At 41.5% G+C, this 24,482-nt stretch overlaps 1 protein-coding gene across 8 annotated transcripts in view; it reads left to right on the forward strand.

Annotated features, from left to right (window-relative positions):
- Positions 1–3,829, forward strand: part of CEP170 (centrosomal protein 170) — an 89,682-nt gene extending 85,853 nt beyond the window's left edge. For all 8 annotated transcript variants that reach the window (XM_090263237.1, XM_090263238.1, XM_090263242.1 and 5 more), the window contains one exon: positions 1,466–3,829. In XM_090263237.1, the coding sequence (XP_090119363.1) occupies positions 1,466–1,755 (290 nt within the window). In that variant the 3' untranslated portion in view covers positions 1,756–3,829. The remainder of the gene's footprint in view (positions 1–1,465) is intronic.
- Positions 3,830–24,482: the final 20,653 nt, after the last annotated feature.

A 24,482-nucleotide genomic window follows, 5' to 3' on the forward strand; every position in this document is an offset into this window, starting at 1 on the left:
AGATAAAAATGTAGAGTTGGATATATCCAAATTACTCATAAAAAGAAAGTTTAAAGCCCAATATAAACCATTTAAAAAACTGCAAAGGGAAACCTTAGGTATATTGCTAGATGTTATAAACTAATTTACAGTCTTATATGTATTACTTATTAAATATATAAATAATGTGTGGAAAAATATATAAAACAGTGTATTAAAATATGTCTATGCAGTTGAAAATGCTTGTTGAGCTTTAGCATTATTTATTTGGCCTGGCAATTCTTAAATTATATTTGTGGTGTAACCCAAATGAACTAGTGACACAAATTACAATAGTGTGGATGGACAACAAGAAATGAGTGCGTCATGTTGGCCACAGGGACCAGAAGAGAGAGAGCAGAGAGGCTCAGTTTGCCTCCTGAACTTTGACAGGGACATTGTATTGGTGTGCGCTGGATCTTAATCATGCATCAGTCCTGTGTATGTCTTGACCCAGAAGTCCCCAGCGGCACAACAAGGCGATTCCAGAACGAACTGCTTATTCTACTCAATTCTTGTTGCTTGAATGATCATAGACGTGATGTGTTAGTCCCACATAAGTGATTTTCGGTCTGTATTCAGCCTTAGCTCACCTCAGGTTTTGGATATACCCCGTGAGTAAAAGTGGCTTTGTTAGCTGTAGAAGGTGGTGTACCTAAAGGAGGACTAAGTGAGTCCTGAGTCTGTGGTGCTTCCTTCTCCCAGCACCCCGCTCTACCCAATGCCAAGTTGAAAAACTGCCTAAGATTTTTCCTCGTTCACTCAGAGATCTTTTGGATTGAAAACCGGTTTTAACTGGCCCCTCCCTTGGGGGTAGCAAGGTCTGCTTGGCCTGCTGGGGCTGCTGTGGGATATCAGTATCTCGGCTACGAGGAGCCCTTGTGGCCCAGCACCACGTACACACACACTTGGACATGGCTGATGTCCTGCCACTGTCACCGGGGTAAAGGGCCGCTGAGTGTGCTTATATAGTTTAGTTTCACCAACCTTCAGGTTACTCTGAGCCCCATCAATAGCAACTAGTCCCCAAGTACCGGAGTGATTAATGCTGCTAGGAGTGTTTACTAAAACTATAACCAATATTTTCACTCACCCTCTTTAAAAAAAAGTGAAAGCAAATTTTGAAAAGATCTTTTCTGAATTCCACATCTCCAAATCCCAGTCTTCCAACAGCCTCTGAAATGCCTGTAAGTTAGCTCCCCAAGGCACCAGAGGAAGCATTCAGGTCTATATAGTCTATAGATCAGCCCCCAAATTATTGAAAGTGGGGTTTTAAACACAGTATAGAAAGGATTAGCAAGGATGAAGCTATTCAAGGTTTAAAAGGATGAAGCATCAAATAAAAGCATCAGTAGTCCAAATATTATCTGAGTCATAGCAATGTTCATACCCAAGCTTGATGGCATCACCAATTGTCTTTTCCCCCTTCTCCCTTTTTTCCCTTCAGTGATCAATGCTATGATTGACCCGGATGGAACTCTGGAGGCTCTGAACAACATGGGGTTTCCCAACGCTCTCTTCCCGTCTCCGCCAAAGCAGAAGTCCAGTCCTGTGAATAACCACGGCAGCCCGGGCCAGACTCCGTCGCTGTGCCAGCCGGAAGCGGGTGTCCTTCATCCCGCCGCCGTCTCGGTCTCAGCAGAGTTTGGGAACGCAGAACCTGAGGCTGACTTCAGTATACATTTCAATAGGTTCAACCCTGATGGGGAAGAGGAAGATGTCACCGTACCCGAATGACTTTCTCTTGGTTGTTAGGAAGTAATTACCTGTGGAATGCCTAGGGATATTGGAAGCAGCGCAGTGTTGACTTGCACAAAACAAGACAGCTTGGTCAAGTACAATCTTGTTATCTCTGGCTTTTTAATTTTATTTATTTATTTTTGTCCTATAACGTGGTAGCACATTCACCCTTTCCAGCCACTTAGATAACCACTTGGTGCACATGTAGGAAAAAAGCAGATTGTGGCGATATCACCTTTTGTGGTTTGATGATTTTCAAATTGAATATAATTGTATCCTTTCCCTTCATAGATTTTTTTGTTTCTGTTTTTTTAAGCCGTGCTGTGACCTACAAGCAAACTAAATACCCAACATTTCTGACCCCTGTGTCTCCTGTGCCAAGCTGCTGCCCGAAATGGACTTTCTCTTCATCTGTACAGATTTGTTAAACACTTATATTTACTTCCTAATAATAGGCTTTATATTAGTAGTCAGTACCATTGGATACAGTGACATATAACTCTCCACAGTCAAACTGACCTTTCGAAAGAGTCGTTCTTATGTTCTAAACTTTTCCAACATATATGTGATTTATATAATTTTGTTGCTACAGTAATTGTCTTGGGGTTTACGGAGATGAACTATTATGTTTGCACTAAAATTTCCTGGGAGTGGTAGGTGGGCATATCTATAGATCCATAAGGACTAACCGCCTTTTTTTGTACATAGGAAACTGATAATACTGTATTTGTTTTAACCCCACAGCGTTTTACTCCACTTTCAAAAAGATGAATTTGGCACTTTTTTCAATTTTTTTTTTTTTTTTAATGGAAGTAAGATTTTGTCTCTCATTTTAGGGCAAATGATAACTAGAAAGATTAAACTAGACTGATAACTTAGGTGGAGTATATTTTTAAAACTAAAAACATGTATATTGGTCCTATGTTACCAAGTTTATATGTGACAGTTGAAAAAAAAATTCCCTTGAAACGATCATGAAATTAAAATTTTCTTCACTAGGAGACTTGGAGAACCAGTAGTCATAAGCTTAGTTGATAGTTTCACTCCCGAGCAGAGTGAGTTGCTTCTGTGTGTTTCCCTGTAGGACCCAATAGTAAATCCCATCTCCGTCTTTCCTCCTCATTTATAGGGACTCTGTGAGACGACAGTGACAAAGGCTTTGGGCCTGTGTTCTAAACAGAAAGCCTGTGAAAAATGCCTTCTGTAAACTTGTTTTTTTTCTCTCTCCAGTAAGGTCACATTTGGATAAGTTTTAAAAGAAAGCAATGATCTTCGTGTTTCCAGAACACTATAATTTGGGTGAATCTTAATTCAGTTAAATATTATTAGTAGACTTGGAGTTTCCCCTTGACCCCATCAGTCTATAAAGGTTAAAACTGCAACCTTCTCAAATTTATGAAATGGTCTTTAATGTATCAACAATAACCCTGGGCTACATTTGTTAGTTTAAGAAACTAACTGTACAATGCAAAACTTGACAGGATTTTACAAATCCTATACTGTTGGGCCAGGTAATAAAGATGCAAAAAAAAAAAAAGAAAAACAAAAAAAATGCCCTTTTGTAGAGTTATAAAAACAGAAGTCTGTTGTGTAATGAATCTCATATTTTTCTTTAGATTTTTTTTTTAAGGGTAAATTAACTCTTCTCCTGGTGAAGCTAAATACCCCATTCTAATAAAGGAAGGCTGAAAAAAGGTTTTAAAGAAGATGAATGGAAAGATACAAATGTTTTGAAGGAATAAGTGAAACCTTAAAAAAACAGGGTCAATCCATTTGAAGAAACAGTCAAACAGCATAATCACCGTTGTTCCTTCTTTTATTGAATGTTTGGGTACCGATTATGTCCCCGTGGAGGTAGAAGGTAAGGAGTTGTTTGGGAAAACATTAGCATCTGCCTCCTTACATTATTGTTTAAGTGTTTACACAGTTTTGTTCAAACATTTGGCCTTTTACTATGTTATTTTTATTTTTTATGAATACATTATTCTCCTTATTTATTTTTGTTACATTTATTACTTATGTTATTTTGTTATGCATTTATGACTCCATTTTTAAATAAAGTGTTTCTGGAACTGTATACAATGATTGTACATATAATTTCTTCTACCTCCTGGATTGCTAATACTTCATCACTTTGCCCAATGACCATTTGGACACCATTTTTCAAAGCTGAGCAAAGGGAAGGGGCTTCAACTCTAGTTGGTATGTGAGAACAGCCTCGAGGTAAGAGGAGGCAGAGGCTGCCCTCCTTTTGACATTTCTAAGCACATACTCCCAGGCCTGACCGTAACCTTTGGCTGCTAATCTCTGGGAATCCCTTGGTTTTTTAGGCTGTTTTTCCAGCAGTGGGTCCCCAGCTGTTTCCGTTGTGCCTGCCGCAGTGGAAGAGTGGCCTGGGGCCTGAATGGGAAGTACTGTTTCTAACCAGTTTGGGAAGCAAATATAAATTTCAGAAAAGGAACCAGAATCAAAAGAGTACTGGAGCCCATGGCTTAGATGGGGAAACCAACATCAGTATCAAGTAGCCCCTCTTCTGGAGAGAAATGGAATGTTTTGGCGCATTAGACCTGGGAGTTTTTCATATTTCTTATGAAAAATAGATCACGGCTGCCACTGGGCTACCTCCCTGTCTCTAGTGCAAAGGTCCCAAACCCCCGGGCGGTGGGTGGGTACTGGTCCATGGCTTGTTAGGAGCCAGGCTACCAGGGAAGCTCGCCTGAGCTCCACCTCCTGACCCCCCTCCCCGCTGACTCCCTCCTGAGCTCCGCCTTCTGTCTGCACCCCCCAGCCCCCCACCCCTGGCCATGTTAAAACTGGTCCCTAGTGCCAAAAAGGTTGGGGACTGCTGCTCTGGTGATCTCTGGGAAGTGCCAGCGCATTTTGCTAGTACTAATCACCAGTATCGATGCGCGTGGGGCAATGGCCTTTGGCGTCCCTGCAGTTAAGGACGTGGGGCGAAGATTCGCTCAGTGGTGCCACGAAGGCAGGCATGGACCTCAGCGACGGGGCCAGCGGGCTGGTGAGGACAACGCGGAACGTGCCATCACTGTCGGGCAGAAGCCGCTCCAGCATGAGATCCAAGGCTGGCCTTGAACCCGCAGAAGGCCTTGAAGGATGGAAAAGACAGCCAGGCCCTGGCCCATGGTCTGGACAACAAGCTCGTGAAGACCCGGAGAGGCGGAAAAATCCAGGCCCGCAGGGGACTGCGGCCACTTCTGAAGACTTAATGTTCGAGACCAGCACGCCAAGGCCACGGCCGCCTAACAGCCGAATACGCGCAGCTGGTCAAAGCAGAGCCGGGGCTTGAGCCCAGATCAGTGCACCTGAAAGTCCTGGCACGTCATTAATAGTTCCCCCTTCAGCCCCCCAAAGTGTCTCTATTTGGATAACACGCATGTTTTCCGAGGGTTAACGCAGACAGCAGCTGTCCGCCGCTTCCTGCGGCCTCGTTCTCAAAAGCGGAGGGGCAGGCGGAGGGGTCCTCTCTGCCCCAGGGTCCCCGCACTGAGTGGGAACAGAGACTGCCACGTGAGCCACCCCAGGGAGAGGGGGACCCGGCCTGAGAAAGAGCCTCATACATTTTTCTTAAATAACTGATGGTATTGTTACATTGTCGTGAACACCAAAGTCAACGAGAAAACCTTAAAAAATAATCCGAGAGGAGAAAGGTTTTTTGTTTGTTTATTTGCTTGCTTGCTTTTACCAAGAACTGCAACTGGACTTCTCAAAAGTAACAAGAGTGAGAAGGCAGGGGGACTAACATGTTCACGGGAGCACACTGGGACAGAAGTACAAAGCATGTGTGGGAACGGTAATGCTGTTCTGTGAATCAGGTTTCCCTGTAGGTGGAGAGGAGAGGAAGGAGATGAACACTGGGTGAGGCTTTAGCTGTGCTGAAATATTCTCCTTATTAAAAAAAATAGCCTTTTGGTTTACTGAAATAATGGTTTCAAAGCAAATAAAGCATTAATAACTGCCTCGTCTGGCTGGTATGCCACAGAATTTATTTTCTGTGCTTTTTTTTTGTATGCCCAAATTGTTTCAAGATTTAAACAATGTTTTAAGCTAATTTCCTTTCCTTTTTTAAAAATTTAATTTGTGCTTTAAGAATGTCAATCAGTAGCACAAACCGATAATGAATTTATGGCACGTCTGACAAGGAGAGTAATCTATCAAATCTAACGATCACATACACTTGAAGGAGATAAAATGTAAGAACTCAGTTGGCACTGAACTTCTGAAACGGAATTAGCGTTACTGAGAAGAGCGAAATCCATTAAGCTGATGCCATTATAGACACCAGAGTTTATATCCAACCTCCAGGCCTCTGTATCTCCTGCCTCCTATTCAGGAATGTGGATGGATGTACAATGAAGATCTGAATACCAAATGGAATTCTAAAACCTTCTTTTAATGGAATTCTAAAATCTTCTTTACCAAAGAAGAATTCCATTTGTCAAGAGTTGTTTTTTGTTTTTTAACTACAGTGGTTCATTGGTCAATGACTTAGCTGTGTCGTAGCGGTAATCCAACAGGAGTTACATATTTTCCTCCCTTACTGCCTTAATTGATTTCCAGAATTTTCTAATTCTGGGAAGTGTTCCTAGAAAACAAGAGTGAGGAATTAAGAGAGAAGGAAGCTGGAAAGGAGGAAAAGTTAGTAAGGATGCATTCTGAGGTCATCTCTTACGGGCAATGGGGGGCCACCTAATGAGCTACGGAGACTGAGCACCAGAAGGGGCGGAGCATTTACTCACCAGCTCCCACCTCCCACTGTTCAATGCCCCTGTGGCACCAACTCCGTTGCACATTGAGGAGGTGCCGGTGTGAGTGCTGGGCTGCTTCGTGCTGCTGTGGCCGCACATTAAGAGATGCTGCAGCAGACAGGACATGTTGTCAGGTTACACCTGCTCAGCTGGTTGCTGGAGCGATGGCTGTGAGGCAGGACACAGATTTTGTCCCACCCAAGTGTTCAGTGCAAAAATGGCAATCTCCTGGGTTGTAAAAACTTAAAACCCACTTATTTACTCTTTTTTAAAATCGTACAAGAGACAATACAGGACAAATCCATGTCAGGGAGCAAAACTGTGTATCAGGGCTGCTGACTATGCACATTGGAAATTATTATTTTTCACTCCTATTCCTGTGCATTTGAGTTGAAACAGTATTATATAAAGTAGGTCATGCCCTGGTTTTCCGAGAAAGCAGAAAATCCATTCACAATCCCTCAGGAGTGCGCTGATAACAGTGTATTTGGACAAGACACCATTCATTGAAGGCCTTCAGGGTCATTTCATTCTTGTAACAGGCTAAGAATAAAGTACTTTTCTCCTTCCCATGTTGTAAGGACAATAATAACACGGGGCTTCATGGGGCAGCATGTTGCTTAAACTGCATTATTTATCTCAGTATTCAACTTTGTGTCCTCTAAGTAACCAAGATTCACCCTCACTGGGTTTGGAGAAAGAACAAAATATCTGAAAAAAGAAAACTTTTTTTTTTTTTTTTGCTCCTAGACTCCAAGACCCTGATGAAGAATTGATAATAAGGCGGTCTTACAAATAGCTGACATAACCCCCAGATGTCAGTATGCTGGGCGTGTGTGCACCTGTATACCTGTAATAACCGTAGGCTCCTTGGAAAGATGGGAAGAACACTTCCCGAAGTGCCTCTTCCAAGTTCAGGGAGGCTGGGCCACGTGCTGCCCAAACCCCGATTACCAGGATGAAGGGAACTCCCTAGAGGCTTGAGTGAAGTAGTTTCCAAACAAAATAACTGGTGGAGTTATTTTATGCTTCAATAGGAAATTTAAGGGCCTCATTTTTCCAAGAGGATATATGGTTGTTGATCATTTCAATGTTTTTTACTGTGATAAGATATACATAACTTAAAACTCACCACTTTAGCCATTTTAAGTGTACAATTCAGTGACATTAAGGACATTCACAGTATTTTGCAACCATCCCCACCGTCTCATTCCAGAGCATTTTCATCATCCCAAACAGAAACTCTGTCCCCCTTAAATAATAATTCTCCATTCTCTCCTCCCTGGAGGCCCTAGTAAACACTGTTCTTTCCATCTCTGAATTTGACTCCTCTAAGTACCTCATATAAGGGGAACCATACAATATTCGATCCTTTGGACTGGTTCATTTCACTTAGCATGTCTTCATTGTTGATTTATGTGGCATCATGTAAGAGATTCTCATTTTTTCAAAGGCTGAATAATAGCCTGTTGATTTTACCCATTACATTTTATCTACCCATTCATCTGCTGGTGGACACTTGGATTATTTGGGCTCCTACAAACCCTTGGACTGTGATGCATATGTTACAATTATTACCTTGCATTGCACTTAGGTGTTTATTTGATTCCCTTCCAAGGTAGGATGTGGGCTTTGAAAAGGCAGATACTACGAATTATTTATATTCATATTTGTATCTACTTTTCTCTGCCCACTCCTTAGTTATGGCAAAATGAAAACCACACAGGGCACCCTTGTGACCCCCATGATTTACATGATAGATCACTGGGGCCGTCTGTCATGGTGTTCCCAACGTTTGTGGCAAATGCCAACTAAGGTAAGTATTTTGTTGTCTTAATAATTACTCCATATGTGTCTGCCTTGCTGGCTGGCTCTGAAAGGTAAAAATCATTCCTGTTTATTAAGCAACTCACATGTACCAAAGGCCATACAAGGCAGCTATGAGGACAGTTACCTCCATGTTATAAAGGAGAAAACTGAGACTTTGAGACATCAATTGACTTCACCGATGTCCTTCAATTATAAAGTGACAGAGCCAGAGTTTGAATACAAACTTTGAATCACTAAGCATCAAGAGGTATGAAGGATTTGAGACTTTGCCCTACTTATAAACTAAGCAGTTGTCCTGCCACCATTTCATGAATGCTGGCAGGAAGTGCAAGAGACGTGGGTCAGAGACAGACTCTATTACTCACAGCAATAGGAGTAGCCAGAGTAGCAGGGCTTTCTTGAGCTGGTCCCTTAAGCCCCGATTCCCACAAGGCAATGCACTGAGCACCAAGTGGCCACTGCACACAGCATGAGGTGTGATAGGTGAAGAGTCCTGCTCTCAGGAACCTGAATGTTTTATACTTGAAAGTAAGCATGGCTACCCATTGCTATGGAGGAAAACACCATCTCTATCTTCCAACCTGTAGAAAAACCTGTCCTTTGTTTTAGAAAGAGACATTATCACTTTTCTAAGACTGTTTGCTATTAATAAAAAAACACTCTGGGAAAGGTAGTCTAGAAGAAAGTCCTCTATTCTCAAGTCAAGCATGTGAAAGACCCATGGATAATTGTCTCCTTATGCTAACTGCCTCATGACTATATCATAGACATGCTTCCTCATTTTTACCGTGATACTGTTTATGGAGTGCCACCTAATATAGCTTTCTTACTATTCAAAAATATTTCAGGGGTGCGTTAAATGGCCAAGAACTAGAGTGTGCGCACACTGTCCACGGTGCTGAAAATGTCGTCCAGCTGGGTTGTAACAGTTTTTTTAAAAATCTCATCCATGGCATGTTTTCTTCATGGTCTATCTTCAATGAAACCCATAAATTTATTCCTGAGTGCCTTTTTTTTTTACACAGAACCATGATAATCTATGTAACAAAAAATAAAATTCAAACAAAAGCCCTTAAACAGTCTTTATTTCAAGTTTTAAAAAATGATTTTAATTCCATAAAAGACACACACATGGTGTGATAGCAGATGATAGCTTATTAGAAAGAGCAGACTTGTCAGACCACAGGAAATAAATACTGGTTATTTGTGCATATAGCTAATAAAATGGTAAATAACTTTGAGGTAAATGTAGTTAACACAAGGAATAATACAAGGTTTAAACCATTGTCATGCATAGTATCAGATTCCTTTCTTGACAATGACACTGAGGGAGATTTTATGAGGAAAACAAAGTCAGCTCTCCTCAAAACTACAGAGCAATGTCGTTCTGATAATACCATCAGTGAATCTGTCCTTGAACACAGTAAAACCTTGAAAAGGTTGATTCGTGTTTTCAGTTGATAGTGAAGAGAGGGAGATGTGTGCTGGCTGCTATATTAAACAAGGTGAACTGAACCCTTCAGATTCTCATTCATTTAACAAGCACAGGTACAGCATAGGTGCTGATAGACTTCAAGCATCAGGAAGGCCCATGACTAGAACAGTGAATAGATTAGCCAGAGTAGAATAAAGACACATCCAAGTGCTGGAGCGAATAGAAAGAAACATGAGTCTAAAGGAATGTACAGGAAAGTGTTCTGTGCATGTCTATGAAACTTGCATTTACCGAAAAAAAGGGAAATTATTGTTTATATCTTTTAAAGGATTCTTGGTTTCACAAAAGAATTTTCCATAGGATTCCTCTCAATGGCAGGGTTCCTGATTGAATTAGAACCATCACTTGATCCACCGCAATTGAATTTACGTGCAACTCTTCAGCCAAGTATTCTTTGGGTGAAAGATGACACTTCATAACCTCCTTTCATTTGTCCTCAAATTACATTGAGTTTAATAATTAATCATAAATGGGGTTTCTAAAAAGGCAGGATCCCAGGGATGGAAAGTCACAAGGTAAAGAATTCCATTTAAAAAGACAAAACAAAGTAAAACAAATTCCTGTCCTGTGTCCAAGAGCGACTTGTACACATGCAGACTGAACTCAAACCTCATTCTCTTACAGGCTCTTCCACTTCTTTTCTGCCCCGGGACATTGTGCAGTTCCTTTAAAATGGGAGAGGTGTGAATAATTACATCCGATGGGCCATTTTAATCAGCCTGTGGTTGCAAAGTTCCAGATGGCAACACCGAAGTTTAATTTTGCTTTGTGCTGGAATTATTTCCTGATCCCTATGAAAAAGCCAGCAGCTCCATATTCTGGACTGCTAGCAGACCACCTCAGACACGTTCTCCCAGCAGAAGCCCAAGAGGGTAAAAGAAAACAAGCGTAGCCTCACAAAGTTTACACACAGAACTAGCGAGGTGATACTTTGCCCCCATCCACTGAGCCCAAAGTTATAGACTGGGGAAGTTGACATCTTTAGTGGAAAGAATGGCATATCTACATGGCAAAAGGGAGCAACTGGGGCCGATAATTCAATCTCCCACAGCCAGCAAACATGAACAGAGCAAATCTTTATCCTGGTTGCAGTACAGAATCAGGGAAACAAGACAGTTTCAATGTGATGATGAATTACTTGCATCGTCGATTCGTTAGGAAGGTTAATGTAAGACTAATTACAAACTCTATGTGCTTGAGGAAGACCGTTACTGGTAACTCATAACATCTGACATTCTTTAACAAGCCAAACATAAGTATATCAAGGGCCAGCCGTAGTGTAAGGCGGAGAGGGAAAAAAATATTCTCATTGCACACGTTTGGAGCCCTCTGGGACTTCCTGAGCAGTGACAAGCAATCCCATCTGTAATCCCACTTTCTTCTGGTGACTTGGAGGGAAATCCAAGCACGGAAGTACTCGTGGCCACAAATGACTCGTTTGTGATTTCATACTTGATGGATGTCACTAAAATGTCATTGATCTTCAAAGAGTCCCAGTAGGCATCTCACATCTTATGACAGCTTCCTCAGCCCTGGGAAACCATTAGGCCTTTGCAGACAAAGGAAATGATGTCAACAGACAGGACTCGTTGTATGTCTAAGTGCGGGGCTCCAATCCATAACGGAGCTTCTGTGATAGGTGTCTGTACATCCCGTTGATGCTGGTCGATGCCTCGTACTATTCCGTGTGCTGGGATCCCCAGCCCGGCTCCACGACTGCTTTTATCAGCATGAGTGTTCTGAAAGTCCCCCTCTCTGGGTGCTTCTGAGCAGGGTTGCAAGGATGAGAAGAGTATGCCAGTACCTTTATAGGGAACAGGAAGTCGGGGCAAAACTCTGAGTCCCTAAATCTCGCAGAGCTAGGAAACTGAAAACGCATATGTATTTGAAGTTTGGAGTATAGAACGTAAAACCCCACTTCAGCACAATGAGCAAAAACAAAAACAAAACCAAAAAAAGTCCCCAAGATTTCTGGGGTCTCTTGTGAACTCAGTGGCTGTGGAGTGACAATACAGGCAGTTTGTCAATTCTGTGGTCTGGCTTCAGACCACTGCAATCCAGCAAGTGTTGCAATAAAAGTTATGCTTATACGTACTTTCAGCTATTAAGTGTGCAATAGCATTGTCTAAAAAGAAAACCAAATGTACATGCCTTAATTAAAAAGTTCTTTATTGTTTCAAAAATGCCAGCCATCCTCTGAGCCTTCAGCAAGTCGTAATCCTTGGTTGGTGAAGGGTGTTTTATAAAAAAACAAAGAAACAAAAAAAGCAGCATCTGCAAAATGCGGTGAAGTAACCGAGTTATTCCTGTATATGCGTTTGTTCCGTCTTCACGGCTTTTTAATCTTCTTCATGAAGGGAATCACAATGGAGAAGTGCTGAGTGTTGTCAACACTTAGAACTTGAAGCCCTGACTGTTGCCATGTCTGCTTCCTCCTTGAGCAGACATCCTGGTGGAGGTGGGGGCGGTGAGGATGGCGGCGGGGTGTGTGTGTGTGTTTCGTATTTGGGTCCCAGAACCCCTCCTTCTGTTACCTGGTGTGCCTTTACTGGATGCCAGCGCTTCTCCTCCGACCACCAAGGACTGCCCTAAATCGTATTCTCCGCGGCCCGTTGGCCGTGTGTCTGCTTCTCACTGTGCAGCTCCTTTGCCCCTGCGTCTGTGGAAAACCATCCCTTCCACCAGCTGTTTGTGCCCCTTAAACACCCTGCGGTCCCAGATCTTTCCCTCACCAGGGAAAATGCCCTCCTGGGCACCCACAGGACAGACTTTGTTACCTCGTATCGTGTGACCACTGGTTTTTTTTCTGCCTCACGCTAAATTAACCTCAGGAGCTCATGCTCGGAAAATCAGCCTTTAGAAGCAGCCAAGAGTCAAGTTCATTAACTACTCTAATTCCATTCCGGGTCCTTCCGCAGCTTGCCAATATCCATCTTCCTTTCTAAGAGTAGAGACCCTCATGCCTTTCCTCCAACTTTGAGTTTTGAGGGGGAAATTCTCTAGAGAGGGACTCTTTCTTTGGCGTTATTTAGTGGGTTTGTACTCTTAAAATTTTGGGGGGCCCAGTGTGCGCCCTGTTTATTAAAAATGCAGCTTAGCCACTTGTAGCTGGTGAATTCAGCACCGCCTTCTGGCAGGATTTCTAAATACCGAGAAAGGTGATTTTAGAACAATTTGTTACGCAGTGAGCTCTGGTAGCCCACCCACAGACACGTGTTTGATTATCAATGCTAATTGAAACCAGAAAGAGCTAGGATAATTGAAATTCTCTGCTGTCGAACAAAGGCGGTTTTAGTTGCTGTGGTGGTTTTTAATGTGTCAGTAAGGTTGAATTGCGTTAATGTGGAAATCTCTTTCCTATCGGTTTCTAGCTAAGCTAGTCCACTACACAGTTTCTTGTGAGAGATTGGGGGGGGGGGGGGCGGAGCAAGGGAAGTGGTAGCCATTTGTAGCTCACACACCTGTCGCTCCTCTTCCTGCTCACCTTGTTAGCATGAAGCAGGTGTTGGGCCCGCAGCTGCTCCCCCCTCCACTCGGTCCTCCTTGTGCCTCCCACTCCTGGGGGTGTGTTTGGCTCTGGGATGAAAGGTCTTGGCTTCTGCAGGACATCCATTCCATTCAGGTCAGATGCAGCAAGAACTGGCAAAGACTTCCGTCCATTTTTGTGGGCTCAAATTCGTGTTTGTGGGTTTCAACTTGTTCTTGCTCTCCCCTGCTCCGTATTTCTCTTCCCTGCCCAGCTGCCTGCCCTGTGGGTCTACATCCCCTGTCAAATCTCCGAGTGGTTCTGAGTCTCTGATCGACCTTGACTGGTACGGTGGCCACGTAAGTATTGAGAATGCAGAAAAGCAAAGAGTCATATTCTGGAATGTAACAAGGTCTGGGCAAGGCAAGGAGTTGTGGAAGGAGGAGTAATGCAGACGCCCTTCCCAGGTTTGAGCTAAATCTTCTTCCGCTTCCCGGTTCTCGGGCTGCTTTAAAAAGAAAAAAATTTTTAACTGGTTTAAAGCAATTTGATTATAATGCGCCTTGGTGTAGTCTTCTTCACGTTTCTGGTGTTTGGGGGTTTTGCTTTTAGATCTGTGGGTTTATAGTTTCCACCGAATTTGGAAAGCAATGTGGTCGTTGTTTCTTCAAACGTTTATTCTGTTACTTCAGCTCTGTCGTTTCTTATTCAGGGGTTCTATTAGTCATGCATTAGTCTGCTTACAGCTGTCTTCATGCACTTCTCCTTTCTAAAGTCGTTTTCTCCCTTGTTTCATTTTAGATAGTGTCTACTGCTATGTCTTTAGGAGAATTAGTTTTTGCCTTCTGAAATATCTAATTTGCCATTAATCCCTTTGTTGTGTTTTTCATCTCAGATTTTGTAGTTTTCATCTTTAGAACTTTGATCTGGGTCTTTGAAATTATATCTTTGTATATCTTTTACGGCCATCTAATGTATTCCATCCTTCCTCTACCTTTTCAAATATACGGAACATCATTTTAATAACAGTTCTCTGTCCTTTGCCTACAAATTCCATCATCTTTGTCCTTTCAGGGTTTATTTTCATTGATTAATATTTCTTCTCATTAGGGGTCATACTTGCCTGCTTCTTTGCATGCCTGGTAATTTTTGTTTGAATGCCAAACGTTTTTAATTTTACCCTTTCAAGTGCTGGGTATTTTTGTATTTTTAAAAATATGCTTTAGCTTTGTGCTGGGATATAGTTAGTTATTCAGAAACAGATTAATTCTTTTTTTTGAGCTTTGCTTTTGTTGGGTGTTATCAAAACAGTCTTCAGTCTAGGGCTAATTTTGCTTTTCTATTGAAGCAAAATCTTTCTATTCATAGAACATCTACCCAATGTCCTATGAATTAGGAGTTTTTTCCACTCTGGCTGGGGGTGGGGGTGGACACAAACTATTTCCAGCCTTATGTGATCCCCCAGGGTAGTTTTCTCCCACATGTGTGCTGATTAGTGCTTGGTTAAAGAATTGGGAGGAAACAAACCCCTGCAGATTTCTTCATCTCTTCCTTGGTTCAATTCTGTCTCCTGTGGTACTCAGCCCTGTGACTTTAGCCACTTTGGACTCCTAATTCTGTGTCCTCATGTCTGGGAGACTGCTAGGGTCCACCTAGGATCCCCCTCTTTGGGCTGCAGCCTGGGAACTCTCCAGACAGCAAACTGGAGAAACTGTAGGACTCAAGTTGTATACATGCCTCTCCTGTAATGCCTGATGTGCAATGTCCGCAAAACCTCATTTCAAATATTTTGTGAGCTTTTCTTGTTATTTAGAAAGGATAAACTTGGTTCCTGGCACTGCATCTTGGCTGAAAGTGGAAATCTCAATTCATATAAACTAATTTTGAGGTAAACATTTTTGTGCTAAATCTGTGTAACCTAAGAGTATCTTGTAATTGCAAGTCAGCTACTAAAAAATAATAAAATACACAAAAAGCGCTGTTGCCGCACATAATTAAGTGCATGGGCAAGTCGTGACTTTTTAATACCAAAACCAAACACAAAAATCAATTTCAATTACAAGCCAAGAATTATATAAGATAGTTATTAATATCCAATTTGCAATTTTTTATTATTATATTTATTAGTTACCCTGACAAGATAATGTCAATGTATATATCTAAAACACATTTATAGTAACGAGGTACTATTTTCATCTGTTAGAGGGAGAGATAGTAGCATTTTCGACATGAACTTACTTTTAAAGCATGCTCCTGTACTTTTTTTTTTTTTTTAAGATTAAAAAAACAACTTTTAGGCTCTGCCATGGAAACTTCCTTAGTGACACTCATGAAAGAATAGAGGGTGGGGCAGCTGAGGGGTGAGCACAGTGATAGGGAAAGTGTATCAACTCAAGATAACGAACAGCATCAAGCCCTGAGGCCGAGTCCTGGCCCGGGCTCCGTTCGAAAGCAGCACTGTGCAAGTTCAAGATCTCAGCTCCCCTCATCCCTTTGCTCCACACAAGGATTTCCCAAACTATGTTTCAGGAGATTTCCCAGACACACGTTTCAGGTGTTCACAGGGCAAAGGTAGTTCTGGGGACGAGTTGGGGAGAAACCTTGCAAAAGCCAACAATCTTCTGTTCCTGGGCATGGACAATGCCTATTAACACTGAAGAATCCGGCAAGCCCTGTTTGATTCTGGTTAATAAAACAGTTAATTAAACGTAGTACTTCCTGAAGGAAAAGTGTGATTTGTGAAATCAACTTAGGGAAACTCTGATGTAGTTGTTAAAATATTTGTAATAATAGTAAGTGCCATTATAATTGTTATTATCATTAGGGCCTTACTTTAAATATTAAATGTTCTATTTTGTCATTATTCTAATGCTGCTCTGTGTAATAGGTACCCATTAGCCACATGTGGCTATTTAAATCTAAATTAATGAAAATAAATACAATTTAATATCCAAGTCCTCTGCCACATTGGTTACATTTAATGTTCAGCTGCCACCTGTGTGGGTGGGACAGAGCTGCTCTGGTTTGTTTTGTTAGGTCCAAAGTAAATACCCCATTAATGCAAATCTTTATAAATTTCCAAAACAGGCAGACTCCTCAAACATCTTTGAAAAACTCCATTTATTAATCTTCATAAAAGCTTTGTGAAGTACTAAGCATAATTGCTTCCTGGTGAGAAGACCTCAGGTGTTTTCACTTAAGGAAGTTTTAATCGCTGGATTTAACTTAATTGCTCTATTATTTATTTGTAAAAAGTTCCCCGTGGTCCTCCGGATGTGCTATAGGCAAAGCAATAAATATCCAAAGTGGGAGACCAAATTCTCACCACTTTATGATAGAAAGTAGGGGAGCCACATGTTTTCTGGGTCCCCTAACCAGTACAAGTAAGGGTGGGGATGTGGTATTTGCCCCTACAAACCAAAACTAATTTAATTTTTTTATTTATTAATTTGAGAGAAAGAGAGAGAGAGAGAGATGGAGAGAGAAAGGAAAAGAGAGAGAAAAAGAGGGAAAGAAAGACAGAGAGAGGGAGAGAGAGAGAGAGAAAGAGAGAGAGAGAGAGAGAGAGAGAGAGAGAGAGAGAGAGAGAGAAAGAGAAAGAGATCAATTTGTTGTTCCCCTTATGCATTCATTGGTTGCTTCTTGTATGTGCCCTGACTGGGGACTGAACCCACAACCTTGGCATACAGGAGCAATGCTCTAACCAACTGAGCTACATGGCCAGGGCCCAAAAGTAATTTTAGATTATAATAAACAATACAAAGCATTTATTTGAGGAAAAGGAGCTGCATCCTAGGAGACACAGATTCAACTAGCAACTTGAGTTGTGTTCCTGGGAGACAAAGGGGAGGCCAGTTTTTATAGTGAAAGTTCCTAATTCCCAGCACACACTACCCGAGGAGCCCTGGCAGTACATGGCTATTATTATTTATAAAATCTAGGCCTTTTGTTCACCCTGGGGAGTCCATCTCACCTGATAAGTTCTTTCTCAGGGTTCACATCACGTGAATCCTTCTTCTCTTCTTGAGGTCCACACCCCTTATCTTGGGGTATAACTTGAACTTTCAACACTTCTGCCAGTGGGGGACCAGGTACTCTTCTTGGCTCTCAGTGTTAGGAACTGACTAAATTCCTACCCCAAAATCTGTTCCAGCAGCATCATGGGGTTAAAACTTTAACCCTTACACTGTTTAGATGTGCCCAGGAAAACAGCTTCTGTTATTCCCTTATAGCCAGTCTAACTAATCTTCCCCAGGAGGCCCTACCTGCAATGGGGTTGGGAACAGCATCAACCTGGCATAAAAATATTTATTATAAGACACCTGGAAAATAGCACACAGCATGTAAGAAATAAACTTTTCCCAAAAGTGTGTCCTTGAGTGATCAAACCCCAGCATTTGCAGAGAAGTTGCATATAATTGTAGGAGTGAATAAAAGAAGAAAAAAGAATTAGTTCTTCAAAGCACTGAGATACTCTTGGGGGTACATAACACCACTCAAAGGAGTAACAGTTCAGCTGACCCACCAACCCAGTTAAGACGAAATGTGGGTCTAATGAAAGTAACAAATGAACAGAACTCTTCCAGTCTTGAAATCGGCCCCTTGCTAGGGTCTTGAGACTCAGGTGACCCACTGACACTACTTCTATTTAAAGAAACACGTATCCCTCCCACACCCCGCAAAATAAAACAAAAGGAGAAGAGGAGTTAAGGGGTGGAGGGGATGAAAAGTAAGGAAAAGGGGGTGTACACCAAAGATCATAAAAGGCTCTTTTCTTCACGGTGGGGACGGAAAGTCCCCTGTCCCATCAGAGAATTCTTCCCCGGGGGTGTGTTTATGAAGTCCTCAGCTAAGTACAAATGGTGAAGTGGCATTGCTGATGGACAGTGGTTTTTAAAAAACAAACACATTTGCCCTGGTCAGGGGGCTCAGTTGGTTGCAGCATCGCCCTGTACACCAAAAGGTTGTAGCTTCATTCCGGGTCAGGGCACACACCTAGGCTGTGGGTTCAATTCCTGGCTGGGGTGTGTGCAGGAAGCAACTGATTGATATTTCTCTCTCTCTCTCTCTCCCCTCCTCTTTCTCTAAAATCGATGAACATATCTTTGGGTGAGGATTTAAAAGACACTTTTACTCAGTTTTATCATGGTTTTTGAACTGTCTACAGGCACTGCCTTCCTGCTTAGCCTTTGGGGGCTGGCCATTCCCTTCACCCTGCATTCAGCACGTCCCTGGAGGAACTTTGGGTTTCATAGAACAAGCCATTCTGAGTCATAATGACGTAAGGAAGTTTGGGAAGCGGAGAGGAGTGCAGCTTGATTTCAAAAGGTGATTTATCTGTGTGTTTTTTAAAGGCCAGTGCTTCTCCCGACATGCGCTCTGTTCTCTGTCGCCTACTCGTCTTGGATCCCGGTGCCCTCTGTTTTGCAGGCTCTGAGTTGCTGACGTCACTTCTGTAGTTCATGAGCCATGAAACCACTTCAGCAATAAGACAGCACATCCGAGCCAGGGTCCAAAGCAATTGTTTATGCCCCCTCGAGGTCAGAATCCAAACAATGAAAAAATAAGGGCAAGTCAGGGTCCCCAAGTAGTCACGTTTTCTGAAACTCTACCCAGTTATGCAGTTCTTGCTCTGAAACAAAGAAAGTTAAAAAGCACAACAGAAAAGGTATTTCCCTAGTTAAAAACATGTGTTTAATATAGAAAATACAAAAACAAAAATACAGTAAGCAAAAGGAAGACAACAGAAGACAACTATGATTCCACTGATTAGAGATAACTATTATTTCTTTGGGCATACATATACTTTTAGACTGTGTATATCTATACACACAATATAGACAGATATAAACAGATATATAGATATACTTACAGATATACATACTGTTTCACAACCTTTTCTCACTGAATGGATCATGAACAATTATCTATATTATTACCATAACATTTTTTATTAAAGTTCTCCTAGAATCAGACATTTGCTTCTCTATCTGGAAACCCAATACTTTCAGCAGATCTTTCTTCTGTCTGTTAGAAAGAGCTATTCTGGCTAGTTATGGCCATAAAATGGAGAAGAAGATGAAGCCTAAGTTAAGTGTGGAACTACTATGTTTTGATTACTATTCTGATGTTTTGAGAGGACTTAAGAGCATACTGAGCTTCACAGTGTTTGCTCCCCATTCATTAAACTCTCTGAGAATAGAAAAATGTCAAATATTATTTACAGAGGAATGGACAGTTTCATGACCATATGTCAGTAGCAGAGAGGACATCTGAACAAATTCAGACTTAGGTCTTGTCTCCATGGTCCTTTATTTGAAAGACATGCAAGTGTGCTTGTATTGGCATCAGGGTGCTGACTCAGAATCTCAGGTGTAAGAGAAATGTCCCCTCCCCAAGTTCAGGAGTCCCTTCTACAGTGGCCCCAACAGCATGTGGCAACCTAGCCTATGACTGAATCCACCATTACTAGTTACTTGCCGTGACCCTGTAAACTGTCCTCCATTAAGCTCTTCTAGTTCAGTTCTGATGGTGCCACCATTACAGACTGTTATAAGGAGCACGCAAGGACTAAAATGATGAGAGACATTTCAAATGAACAGGATCAGAACATATATGCTGATTCTGCATGTGTAAAACTATTTTTTAACTCCCAAATATAGTACTTCGAACTAAGCCCTCAGAGAGTTCTTTATGTTGGCATCGGCCAATCCTTTTAGATTGTTGTGATAATTTGGATCTTGATTTTATTAATAATTTTAGCCTTATTTTTTTCAACAATTTGCTAATGTGTACAAATTTTATTAATATGTGATCTCTATCTAGTACCATAGAGAGGCAGTATAGTATCATGAGGAAAAATTGACTTTGGAGTAGATAGAGTTAGGTTTGAATTACCAACCATGTGACTTTGGAAAAATTACTTAAACTTTATGGGCTTCAGTGTCTTCATCTGTAAGATAAGCATAGTAACTGGTAAAATCGGTATGAGTCTATCATGAACATATAAAAATTTGGTGTTTTGTTTTCTAGCTGTAAGCCTTGCTATATAATTTTATGTATGTGTATTAGGCCCTCTAAATGCTTTTTATTTTGTATCCCTTGTCTATCATGAGACTAAAGATTAGGCTATAAAGTCTCAACATCATTTTTTTCTATATCTCTGCATTTCCTGAGGTTTTATCTTCATGACATTTTTATATATAAAAATCATGCATACAGTTTTTGTGCAAAACATTTCTATTTTACCTTTATAAACTACTTTTATCTCCCCTGAGTCTGACCTGACTGGGTGTTAACAGCACAGGCTGATAATTCCAGAGAGAAATTTGGTTAGTTTCAGTAAGGTCTCGGAGTTGAAAACAATGGTTCAGAACCGCGGACAGCTCCCCTCCTGGACCCCTTTCTGTCATTTGAACATTATAAATCACAAAGTAAAGAAGAAATATGGAGACTCGTCTTAAAATGATAAATCGATTTCTGGCCTTGTAGAAGACTCAACAGAAAACTAATGGACTCTTCAAATCCAGAAACTGTCCAAAGTAGAGAGGTCATTCCTAGTGTTCGATCTTTCTATCCCATTGGGCCAAATTATCCCTGTCGTGAGGAAGACTATCCTCAGTTGTTTAGGCTGAAGCATGTTTCTAAACATTTATCCAATTAGCTTCTCTTGTTGTGGTGCCTTGCTCGACAAATATTATTCTAATTATAATTCAGCATCCGTTATAATTCCATCTGCAGGGAAGAATGTATCAGGCATGATGATGCTAACATTTCAGCTCATGTCACTGCAGAAATCTCAGTATAAATTTGATAATTTGGCCCCATGGTTCTATCCATTATTCTGTGTGCTTAGTAGTGTAATGACTTCACTTTCATGCTCATTCTTCCTCAGACATGGATATTCAGCTTTGCAATACAAGGTCAGGAGTCAAAACTTAAAATCTGATGAATTCACTAAGGTATCACCTGTGAAGGTGACCTGCACTTGGCATTATGGTACACTTTCCAATAAAAATCATGGACCACATATGATCAGGGGAGAGCTTTGTGGTACTTGCCAAATTCCCCCGTCCAAGTTCACATTGACTTATTAATTAAAGCTGACTATCACATAAAACAGTGTAACTAAGTCTGGGTATCTGGTGTGAGAGTTAAGCAGCAATGTGGGTATTCAAACACATTTCTTTCCTGGGAGAAAAATTTTCGTTTAAGGAATGTGTCTTTCAACAAATGTTTATGTTCTACTAAGAGCATGCCAGCACTTTATTTATAAAATTGCTAATTATCCTTTTCAACTGAGTATGTTAGCATTAAATGTTTGTCATTCTTTTTCCGATTTTGTAGAGAATAATCCCAAGGACTAAATGACATTGTGCCTACAATGGGCAGCTGAGAAATAGCTATAAAACAACCCTGAGGCTGATACAATGGCGCTTAACTCTTTTGTTTGGACCTTGGGAGCATTTTTTTTTTTTTGAATGCTTGGGTCTTATTTATCACACAAATATAAATACACTGAGGTTCACTTATATTGGACTTAAAAAAAAAACCTGTTACTAGGAAAGCACATCAGTGCATTTCTCCTTATGCCGAGAGTAATTAAGGTACTCCAGCTTTTTTTCTAAGATATTTTCTTACGTATCAAATGCCAGAAAAAAGACATCCCTTAATTTTTATGGAGGCCCTTTCTTTCTGAAGTCAAATGGCTACATGTCGTCAATCTCAGCCAGTGATATTTACTAAATGCTACTAGAGCAAAAATGAAAAACAGAGAGTCTACTTTACAAAGACCTCCATCTGCCACATCACAGTGATTATGGGAGTTCTCTTTCCCACTGTTGTTGGTCTTCTGCTTGTGGTCCCTGTGTGCACTCCTGAGAGCACTTTGTGACCTTTCTAGAGGAGAGGTTCTTGGATAACAAAAAGTTTTTCAAAGCTGGAATGAGTCAGCAGCAATAGCAGAAGGAGAAAAGCATGTGTGGTCTCCTCAAGAAGCTGTCCGGCGGGCTAAGGAATCCAGTTGAGGAAGCCTCTCGGAAGTTGGGGATTTGCGGGATAAGTTGCCTAATTTCTTGCCGACATTTTGGTGCAAAAAGGAAACAGTGCTTCAAGGACTTTTGCTTCTGCCACTAGAGGATGCAGCAGGTCCTCGAATAAGGTTGTTTCCTTCCATGTTGTTTCCTTATAAGTGTTGATGAGAAAAAACAAAATCAATTCCTGGCTGGGATCCCTGTTTGTGTGGAGTTGCCATGTTCTCCTCATGTCTGTGTGGGTTTTCTCCTGGGATTCTGGTTCCTCCCACATCTCAAGGATGTGCACGTGAGTCGAACGGGCCTGTCTCCATGGTCTCCATTGAGTGAGTGCAGGTGTGTGTGATGTGATGAAGGAAATCATGTCAGGATGGGGTCCCGTCTTGCATCCTGGGCAGACTCTGGCTGCTGCAGCCCTGAACTGGAATAACAGGTTGGAAAATAATGACCTTACTTGTTTTTATTCATTTTCCTTAAATGTATCGCTCACAGGTATTTCAATGTTTAATATTAAAATTGTTTTGGGGTCTTTATTTAGAAGTTTGGTGATGTTTTGTGACCAGAAACATGTTGTAGAAACTAAATTCTTTTTAAAAAAAAAATTTGTTTATTTTTCTTTAGAGAGAGGGGAAGGGAGGCAGAAAGAGAGGGAGAGAAACCTCAGTGTGTGGTTCCTCTGAAGCACCCCCAGCTGGGAACCTGGCCCATAACCCAGGCACGTGCCCTGACTGGGAATCAAACCAGCAACCCTTTGGTTTGCAGCCTGGGGCTCCGTTCACTGAGCCACACCAGCCAGGGTGAAACTTAACTCTTGTCTACATCAAGTAGCTTAGGGTAAAATTGGTTTCATTGTACATTATTTCACTTAGAGTCACAGTTTCCAAGAAACTACTGACAGCGCTCTCCCTTCATTAGGAATTATTCACTTTGGGTGAGGACACGAGACCTAGTTTTGGCTGCCCAGACATCCTCTGTGGGCCTTTAAACAGTGAACAAGAGGTGGGCAATCTTGCTACATTGGGGCAAGTAGACTGGAATGTCCTGGGGAAGCTGACATTTTCAGTTGCCCAGCACTGTGGGGGATGCCTTTGTTCTGACCTGTTCTCCAGCCTCGCTCTCCAGTTCTCCGTCACTCCTGTGAGCCTCTCCAGCCCGCCATACTTTAACATAAATCCCTTATTTCAAAATCTATTCAGAGTAGCTTTTGAGACTTGCAGCCCAGGACCCTGACTAACATGTTCTTTCTCAGCATCAATAGAGTCTCTATTACACATGTTTGTATTGAAAAGGCAGGATAGGCTAGGTCGTGCTGTGCTAACAAACATCCTGCACAGGAAGTGCCAACATCACTGTCAGGCAGGAACCAGACTTCCGGGTGTGAGGATACAGGAGGAGGAAAAAGTGTGAACTGCTCCCAGGCTCTTATGGATTCTACTGGAAACAATGCGTCGCTTCTGTTCATATTTCACTGATCAAAGAGATCACACGGCCCTGCCTGGCCTCGAGGCTGGTGTGGAGGTAGAATAACCACCCCCAACCACTGCTTCCACACATGGTGATAGCCATCTTAGAGAGTTGACTGTGTTCTCCTTGTGTGGTTTTCCTATATCCCCAACCAGAAAGGAAGCCCTTAAGTGGGAAAACCATTTTAAAGTTCCTTGAAAAGGTCTGCTTTTGTGACTCTGACATGGTGGGCAAATAAGTTCTTCCTGATGAAACCAGTTTCCGCAATAAAATGAAATATCGAGTAATGGCTTAAATTTAAATAACATAGACTAAAGGAAAAAATTTAAATGACCCTTTAATTGAGACAAAAACAAGTGTGGCGTTGACACAATGCAATTTAATTATGTATTAATAATCTGCAAAAAAGTGAAGACAACTTGATTGTCAAGTCAGTATATTAGCATATGAGCCTTGGTTTGGATTCTTTGCTAAAGTTGACAAAAATCAATCAGTAGTTAGGTGTTGTATAACAACATAGCCAATGTTTCTTTAGGAAACAATATTTGTGAGTGACATTATTTCTGAAAACTGGGCATGTAGTTATCTCTTGCGGGTTCTCATCTTGCCTAGAAAGAATCTAAAAGTTGGCGCAAAGCAGACACAGGAGGTCATTATGGAAATATAACCTC

The sequence above is a fragment of the Furipterus horrens genome, unplaced genomic scaffold, assembly GCF_987537825.1.
Source record: "Furipterus horrens unplaced genomic scaffold, mFurHor1.1.pri manual_scaffold_15, whole genome shotgun sequence".
Classification (NCBI taxonomy): domain Eukaryota; kingdom Metazoa; phylum Chordata; class Mammalia; order Chiroptera; family Furipteridae; genus Furipterus; species Furipterus horrens.